General features: G+C 34.5%; 1 protein-coding gene across 1 annotated transcript; it reads right to left on the bottom strand.

Annotated features, from left to right (window-relative positions):
- Positions 1–1,089: 1,089 nt before the first annotated feature.
- On the bottom strand, positions 1,090–9,975 carry LOC130242814 (leukocyte elastase inhibitor-like). The gene is made up of 7 exons (XM_056474739.1): positions 9,943–9,975; positions 9,491–9,666; positions 2,864–3,017; positions 2,660–2,777; positions 2,427–2,569; positions 2,172–2,339; positions 1,090–1,718 (listed from the first exon to the last, which is right to left on the bottom strand). The coding sequence occupies exons 2-7, from the start codon at positions 9,655–9,657 to the stop codon at positions 1,314–1,316; spliced, it is 1,155 nt and encodes a 384-aa protein (XP_056330714.1). The 5' UTR covers positions 9,658–9,666; positions 9,943–9,975; the 3' UTR covers positions 1,090–1,313.

The raw sequence follows: 9,975 nt of genomic DNA, 5'->3' as shown, positions 1-9,975 counted from the left end.
GCGATCAGTCCTTTAGGGCGGAGCTATCAGACCTTTGGGGTGGAGCTATCAGTCCTTTATAGTGGTGCTATGAGTCCTTTAGGCAGGGGATATTAGACATTTAGGGTGGAGCTTTCAGTCATTTAAAGTAGGCCTAACAGCCATTTAGGGCAGAGCTATCAATTCTTTGGGGGGGTATCAGGGCATGTCTCGTCCATTCGTCAATCTTCTTTTATTTAGTTAATAATGCCTTTATTTAGTTAGTAAGTAATTTTTTTAGTGATCCAATCAATTCCCAAAAGGATGAAATCTTGCACCCCCCTACATTTTTTAGTAATTTCAGGACCGTTTCAATTGAATGTACACCATCATAAAACAATCTTATCTTCAGTTTCATGGTGACATCAATTTCTGTTTGTAATTTTCTCAGTTTCCACCTACATTGCACTGGAAGTTTTGGTGTCGACTGAAGCGATTGGTTGAATTAACATACAGTAACTTCTGAATGAGTGTGTAGCAACATGTCTTTCTCATTCTGTACTGTTGTGGGAATATAAATGTATATTATCTCTCTCTCTCTCTCTCTCTCTCTCCTCTCTCTCTCTCTCTCTCTCTATATATATATATATATATATATATATATATATATATATATATATATATATATATATATATATATATATAACTGGTGTGACAGACCCTAAAATGTCTTGGTTTTTCTGAGCCCTGACTGTCTCCAAAGTAATGCAAATTGTCAGTCTCACAGCATGGCTATGTCTATTGTTTTCTCTTTTGGGTCAACTGGTCAGACGGGACTGGTCTCCAGAACATCATTCTGCACACTGTTTTCTGCCTTTGTCTTAGGGTGAAACTTTCAGTTCTAAGAAACCCCTTTAATATGGTCAGTAGCTGGGCAGGTTTCATCCACTCTGCAGACTTACATGCTGATGAGATCAGGCCTGAAAAGGCAGTTTACCCTGCCGACAACAACACTTCGTTTGCATGCTTTGTTTTAGAATGTATAAAAAACTAGTGCTCGCTGTACAGTTGAGAGTTTTCTTTCGATGACACCACAGCCATGCTGAGTACTTCTTATTAAAGCATTCTGCTTTGAAGACAACCGAAAGTTCTCCCTGTTTTTTTGGGCTCTTCTTAGAATTTCACAACAGTTTGGTGCCATGAGCCAGACTAGAGAAATTCACAACACTGTAAAAAGCTGAGTAATACGTTCACTGCAGAAAAAAAATCTAGACAGCACACTCAGTTTCTTTATAGAGCATTTGATTATAATAGAAACACAGGCATCGGTTATCATCACACCAACATTAGCATCTCTAAGGAGAGCAGAAGCGTCCGTAAAACAGAATGCTCTTGGTGGGATTGTGTCGGATGAAGAAAAGGAACGGATGATCTGCAATAAAATACAGTGGGAGCATATAGCACAGAAACCTCATGACGGGGCCAGTGGCCGCAGCCGCTTCGGTTCCTTCCTCATTGACCTCAACGAAGGCTTTATGAATGACCTTGGACAGCACCAGGTCATTGCTGGAGGACATGCCTGTTAGATTAAACTTCTGTGGGTCAAACACATCCTCCATCCCCATGCTGATCAGAAGACTCTTCATGTCGTAGGTTTGCTCCGTCTTGAATTTGGGCAGAAAGACTTGAACTATTTGATGACGCATCCCTTCCGGTTTGGTCCACTCCATGAGCTTCTCATAGGTCAGTGCCTTCTCCAGCTGGAGGATAAGAGAGTCATGTGAGCACATTCTAGAGTTATTCTCTAAGTAAACATATAATCTGAGCAAGTTAATTGTTTTGCTAATCTTCAATCATAGTATGACCGTCTGCTTCTGCGCTTGGATTGGTGGATTTTTCCATTCATGATGATGTCAGTTTGACGCTTCAGCCACAAAGCATACCATTAGATTGCTACAAGGTAATAATGCACAAAAAGAAAGCCCCGTCCTAAATGCATAAATGCAAAACGGTATTCACATGTGTTACTTTAAGAATTCATTCACAGACCAATTGTATTTTATTAATATTATAAAGATAAGTGCATTTTATTTTGGCCAGAATTCTTACTGGTATATTACAATGATAAGATATCACCTAACCCTTATGGGAACCAAAAACGTTGTATCAGTTCCAAACCTTTTTGTAAACTTTAATTATTAAATCAGTCTCACCTTCTGAAGGCCAGTGGTTTCGTCTTCAATCTCATCAGGAAGGATGATCAACATACTGAGATTCTTCCCTGCATACGGCAGCTCCAGAAAATGACTCTTCATCTCTGGGATATAGCCACATGGAAACTCTGATGTCTGATGCATCATCGTCACTGGTTTAGTTTGATTCTGCCAAGCATAAATGAATAAAGACACATTCAAACCCTCATTTCTCATTTTTAGACACTTAAATTAAACAAGAGCCTGAAATCTCACCTTGTTCAGCTTAAACTGTCTATCTCTGGTGGCTTCCTTTGGGAATTTCTTCTCCCAGTTCCCCTTGAAGTAGATGGCGTTCACCAAAACCAGTCTTGTAAGTTCATCAATGGCTCCTGACGGCAGCAAATCCTTGATCTTCTCTACAATACAAGTGGACATTTTCCTCTTTTAGTCTTGGTCTGAACTGATTAGTTTGATATATTGAAGTCCTATCAAGCTCAATTTCTCACCTTGTGTGTTTTCCTCCACCCATGTGTTGATGTTGACACGTGCGTCCTCTGGTTTATTCTTGAAGTCCACCTTCTCCAGTCCGGCTTCATAGTATCTTTTTGTGTCGTTGAGGAATTTCTGTGACATTGAAAATCAAATGAGTTGCAAATTAAATTAGAGTTGAGAACTTGAGCAAGTCGAGAATGATTGGCTTTGAGTTTTACCTCAAGAAACTGGTAGGTTTGCTCTCTGTAGAGGCGGTTGGCGAGACTCAGCACATACGGGGCTCCTGGTTTGTTCAGTTCACTCATCAACTCATTGAAGCTTGAGTGAATTTGCTCCACTGGTTGATGAGCTTGACTGTTAAATCCCAAGACCCACAGAAAATAATAACATTTATAACGATATCTTAATTATTTTTATTTTATTTATTTTATTTTAGATTACTTTAGAAAGTTTCCAAACATCAAATGATGAAACAGTTCGTGGACTTATAATTGACGGTCGTCAAAGTTGATGTAATTAAGTTATCATTATGGTTACAGCTTGCTAAATTTACTGTTCCTGACTGAACAGGCCTTGATAATAGACAATATGCCAAGCATTCCCAATGAAAAGTAGCTAAAACTTGCCCGAAAAATGACTAAATGTTGCCAGATGATGTCACGCGCTAATTCGCATATCAATGATGTCATCACATAGTATCTGACAAGCATAAGCCTGTCATGTCTCTACACTCTGAGGCGCCGTTTATTATATTATATTAAAACATAACATCCAGATGCACAATAAATAGATTCTTATTAACATATTACTCAACTCCATCTTTATGTAGTATACAAAATAATTAATGTTTTCTTAAATTGACTGGCCATCTCAGCAAAAACATTATCATATTATTATTGTATTATATTATATTATATTATATTATATTATATTATATTATATTATATTATATTATATTATATTATATTATAATTATATTATAATATATTATATTATATTATATTATATTATATTATATTATATTATATTATATTATATTATAATTATATTATATTATATTATATTATATTATATTATATTATATTATATTATATTATATTATATTATATTATATTATATTATATTATATTATATCATTATATTATATTATATTATATTATATTATATTATATTATATTATATTATATCATATTATATTATATTATATTATATTATATTATATTATATTATATTATATTATAATTATATTATATTATATTATAATTATGTTATATTATTATAATTATATTATAATTATATTATATTATATTATATTATATTATATTATATCATATTATATTATATTATATTATAATTATATTATATTATAATTATATTATATTATATCATATTATATTATATTATATCATATTATATTATATTATATTATTATTTTATTTTATTTTATTTTATTATATCATATCATATCATATCATATCATATCATATCATAATTATATTATATTATATTATAATTATATTTTATTTTGTTTTATTTTATTATATTATATTCTATTATATTATATCATATCATATCATAATTCTATTATATTATATTATTATTATATTATTATTATATTATATTATTATTATATTATATTATATTATTATTATATTATTATTATATTATATTATATTATTATTATATTATATTATAATTATATTATATTATATATTATATTATATTATATTATATTATATTATATTATATTATATTATATTATATTATATTATATTATATTGTATTATATTATATTATATTATGTTATATTATGTTATAATTATGTTATAATTATATTATATTATATTGTATTATATTATATTATATTATATTATAATTATATTATATTATATTATATTATATTATATTATATTATATTATATTATATTATATTATAATATTTAGATTTGTAGGGAAAATATAGTTGTAAAAGTAATACAATTATTATTATTTATTTATTTATTATGTAACACTGATAATGAACTGTTCGATTCTTTTAAACAATCACAGCTTGTGTGTTAACCCTTTTTACCTTGGGAAATTAACACATTTGTAAAAGTGACAACAATTATAGCACTATTGGAATTTATTCCTACCGAAATTACCAAAAATTATACATGGTAACAAATATCAGTATTAACAGTTATGAAAAACAATCTGAGCTAGCAATTTACTCTACTGAGTGAAGCCTGCAGCCACTGCTCTTTTGAGTCATTTTGCTAAAGTGACTTTGCTAAGTCTAAATTGCTAAGAGTAGCCAAATGAATGTTAAAAATTACTAAATTTGTTGCTAGGTGCTTTTAGAAAAAAAAGTTGCTAGGGTAATATGAAAAGTTGCTAAATCTAGCAACAAAATTGCTAAGTTGGCAACACTGTATAATGCTGCTCTGTGCAGGCTAATAAAACACAGCAAAATAAATCCTCTTTGTGTTTTCCTGTTGTACATGAATAAAAAAAAAGGAAATTAAGGGTGTGTGATGTCATTAGCATGAACACACAACACACACACACACACACACACACACACACACACACACACACACACACACACACACACACTCTCTCACTACACTAAAAATATCCACAAATTAGCAGTTTACTGTATTTTGTGATTCACGATTTTAAGTTTTTCCATTTTTATGCTTTTGAGTTGCATTATGGGAGCTTGATCTTTCTTCTGACAAACTTTAACCTTTAAAAGTTCGAAAAAGTGACTTTATTGAACTTTTCTTTCATGGTTTAAAGTGATATACATTGTCTGGGATGGTGTTGTAAATTACAGTACATTGTTTATTTCTCTATATATTATTTCTTATATCATTTCAAACTACTAAAATGTCAATGAAAGTCACTTTGTTAAACTGTAGAGTTACATTTTCAACATTAAAAGTCAATAGAGCAGAGATCAACATCCCATAATGCAATTCACAACCGTAAATAAACTGAAAACACAATACAATACAGAAACGTAATTGACAGATATTTATTAGAGTGAAGTTAAAACTGCTTATTTCTCTGGTTTGAACGTTCTTCCAATCATTTGTACTAATAAGTCAGCAAATTATATAACACTGTTATAGTGTTTTTCGGTTATATTAATGAAAAAACCGTACATATTACGCCTTTAACACTGTCAGTCAATATACTGATGTTCATTTATGAGCTCTCTCTCTCTTCTCTCTCTCTCTCTCTCTCTCTCTCTCTCTCTCTCTCTCTCTCTCTCTCTCTCTCTCTCTCTCGCTGTTCGCTTTATTATTTTTAATTCTGTTGGTGTAAAATGTATTTATTCTTTCTGTGTTAAAGGGCACATAGTTTACCTCTTTTTTTATGATTTAATATTAATATTATGGCTCTTCTGAGTGTGCCAGTTTAGGTTCAGTTTAAAACACAGTTCAGATTTTTTATTATAATGTGTTAAAAAGTGTCATGTTGGGGGCGTGTCCACAGCTCGCTGATTTAGGGGTGTGTTGCTTCACATGTAAATTAGTTTCGGCTTCCCGGCAACGTTACAAGGGGGCGGGGCCATGAGCTCACCCGCTTTGCGTTTGCAACAGTCTGACAGGAAGACGGAGGAGAGAGAGGGTCGTACATGTACGACTCTGACACAGACCAAGCAGAGAGTACAAAATCATTTGTGTCTTTGTACAGTTTTACAGCCAACTGTGTGCTAGTTTCAAGTGCCGAGCTTGTACACAGAAACTAATAACCACGCACACTGAATTAACTTTGACTGAGGCACCGGATGCGCCGCTCGAAACCGCGACACGGCACACCAGACACTCTCTGTGGCGCGGCAGAAACATGAAGTGTCCCGAATCGTCGCGCCACGCATTTTTGAATTCTAAACATAGGTTTCTGCAGCGGTCCGCGGCGCCCAGCCGTCGACTTGAGTGTACCCTGATAGAAACCAATGTTTAGAATTCTAAAACGCATGCTAGTTAAGATCACAGGGAGCTTCTGGGATCACGAGAAATGCAAACAGCTGAAGTATAAGGTAGACTCAATGAGAAGTACACATGTTTGCAAACCTACCTAAAGATACAACCAATAATTCCGATTAGAGCGATAATGTGGAGAATATTGATCTTGTGTTGAGCCCAATGAGCCTTGCATCTAAAAATAGAGCTAGTGTGTTCCTTTAGTGATATTGCTTCGACTCACGCTGAAAATGGCGGACGTGAATCAACAAACTGAGGATATGATGATGCGCCTGTCAATCAATATTGGTGGGCGGGGGGACCGCTCTCCTACGTCAGGTAGCGGTCGATTTGAAAACCACTCCAATTGGTCCACCGTTTTTATGTTGTTAAATTGAAAAAAAAGCACTGGGTGTGTTTATATCACCCCAATATGACGGTCTATACACCATACATGCACATATGTCTGTCCAAACAGCTTGAAAAGTAGATTTTTTACCATAGGTGCCCTTTAAAGTGTTAAACAAAGGAAAACTAAAGAATAAGATTGACACACCCTGGAGAAAATTTTTGAAAGTTAAAGATGAAATAATGCCAGTATGGGAAGCAATTTATAAGCCACCATTGACAAAGCGGGTTGGAGATATTCAATGGAGAACACTCCATGGTATTGTTCCTGTAAATGCTCTTGTGTCTATTTTAAATTCTGATGTTACAGATTTATGTCCTTTTTTTAATTGCAGAGAGACAATTTTTCATTGTTTTCTTAAATGTGATCGATTGTTTTTATTATTTGAGTTTTTAAAGGAGTTGTTTGAATTGTTTGGAGAAATTTTCTCTGATGTTTGTCTCATTTTTGGAGTGAAAATTGGGGGAAAAAAAAGAAGAATGTTTGTAAACTGTTAAATTATTTGGTAGACAAGCGAAAATAACAATTTACATAACAAGAAAGAAAAAAATAGAACCAAGCATTGATTTAGATGTTTCATTGTTTTTTAAAGAGCCCATATTATGGGTTTTTGAACATGCCCTTCCATGTAGTGTGTAACATAGCTCTAAGTGAAGTGAAATATCCAGCTAAGGCTTAAATCTGTAAGTGTACAGTGTTTAAAACCATTGATTCATCTATAAAAGAGTCGACTCATAGTGCTTCAAACGAGTCGTCTTGATAACGAGTCATTAGGTGTTTCGCGATGACGCGGCTACGAAACACAAGCCTCGCCAGTAGTTACGCGCGCAAACCCGGGAGATTTGAAACCTGTGGCCCCGCCCACTAACACAGAAAAAACACTGTGACACACACACACAGACGCCGCCGGTCGAATGAAGTCACGCTGTGCTCAGATGGATAATATTGACAGTCTCTACCCAAAGATGAAACTGTGAAGAGTCAGTGGTTGAGGTTGATTCACTAGTGTAAGTAAGTGCGATTTAAAATTGTTGCCTCGTTTACTCTAGCTTGCAAATTATGTATTTATTGTGTTTTGTTACTTGTTAACCTGGTACAGTACGAGCAGTTACTCTTTATATTCTCTTATCGCATGTAAGCCATGTTGAAAACGCGACGCGTGCCGCTTTGTTTACGGATTTAACGTTAAATGCTTTTGTGAGCTCGCGTTCCACTGCCGTTTGTCGTTGCTATGGCCATCATAAGCTAGGAGACAGGAGACTCGTGTCGATCTCCCTAGTTCTGAGGAGGAGCGTGATGTGTGTGTGTGTGTTTGTGTTTGTGTGTGTGTGTGTGTGTGTGAGAAAAAGAGCAGGTCGAGTGTGTGACGGCTAGGAGACAGGAGACTCGCGTTGCTCTCCCTAGTTCTTCTGAGGAGCGTTGTGTGTGTGTGTGTGTGTGTGTGTGTGAAAGAGAGAGAGAGAGAAAAAGAGTAGGTCGAGTGTGTGACGGCTAGGAGACTCGCGTCGATCTCCCCAGTTCTTCTGAGGAGGGTTGTGTGTGTGTGTGAAAAAAGCCTTGCACTATGAAGCGTGTATGCACTGTGACTACTTCTATATTGTTGATTAGCAGCTGGGCATTTCACTCTGTCTCGCGCTGAAGCCTGTCACTGTCGACCAATCGCAGCAGGCTGTCATTGGTCCAATCAGCGCAGATTAGCTTCGCGCTGAGGAGGGGTTTGAGAACAAATGAAACACTGAACGATTCATATGAGAGTCGCTGGGATAATTAGGTAAAAATAAATGCAGATTAAAAGACCATCAAAGTGTTGTTTGACCTTGCATGCATATTAGACTGTTGTTGGAGACCCTTACAACCTAAATATGACCCTATTTCATGTATAATATGGGCTCTTTAAATGTATAATAAGGGCTAGAATACATTTGGAATTTAATTATTATAGATTGATGGACAATATTGAAAGTTTTAAAGATATTTGGGTTTCAGATGGAAAGATGTGTACTGTAATAGGAGAAAATGTATCTTTCTGAACTGTTTTAAAGGAAAAAAATGTGTCACTGTAAAATATTTTAATGATATTTTGCTGATTGTGTTTCCTTTTAAAAAGGCAAAATAAAGGTTGTTAAAATCTCTCTCTCTCTCTCTCTCTCTCTCTCTCTTTTAGCGTAAAAAAATAAAGTAATGAAATAATGATTACAGGAAAGCTATATAAATCTAATCAGAGTCAACAAATAACAGTTCTTTATATTATAGTATCAATAATCTGACATGTTTTGTTGTTTCATATGGAATGATTACTCTGAATGAGTGCGCTGTTTCTTTAAATTTTAGTTGCATGCGCTGCGTATATTGACTAACTTCCTGGTTTGTTCTCTCTCTCTCTCTCTCTCTCTCTCTCTCTCTCTCTCTCTCTCTCTCTCTCTCTCTCTCTCTCTCGAGTTAAAAAGTACAAAAAAACATTAATACAATGTTCAATCACCTTAAACATCTGATCTGCGGTGTTTCCTTTGGCACCGAGCGACACCATGGCCAGAGCCGAGGAGATGCTGACAGGAGAATAAAACACATTTCCTGATGCGTTTCCTCCGCTGATCTTCTTGAACAGGTTGAGGGAAAACTGTGTGTTTGCTGCAGACAGAAGCTCCATTTTCACAAGCTAAACAAGAAATAGATCATAGGCAACAAATCAGAGTTATTTTGAAGGATCAGCCAATCGATGCCTGATTAATGTGGTTTAATGTGATTGTAGTTGATGTAGGCAGTCCTGCTCAGTGCCTGGACAAAAAAACTGAGGAGCAAATGAATTCTCATGACATCTGTTTTCTGATCGCAGAACAGCAGTTCAGTAGTTTACATGCAGACAGGATTTTACTCAGTACATAATAGAAAAGTACATTCAGACAAACAAACAAACAAACAGGACATACATTACCTTTAAACTTTAATCTTCAGTGTGGACGTGATC

This window comes from Danio aesculapii, chromosome 16, assembly GCF_903798145.1.
Source record: "Danio aesculapii chromosome 16, fDanAes4.1, whole genome shotgun sequence".
In the NCBI taxonomy this organism is placed as follows: Eukaryota; Metazoa; Chordata; class Actinopteri; order Cypriniformes; family Danionidae; genus Danio; species Danio aesculapii.
The sequence above is the reverse complement of the archived record's forward strand: the minus strand, read 5'-3'. Positions and strand labels throughout refer to the sequence as shown.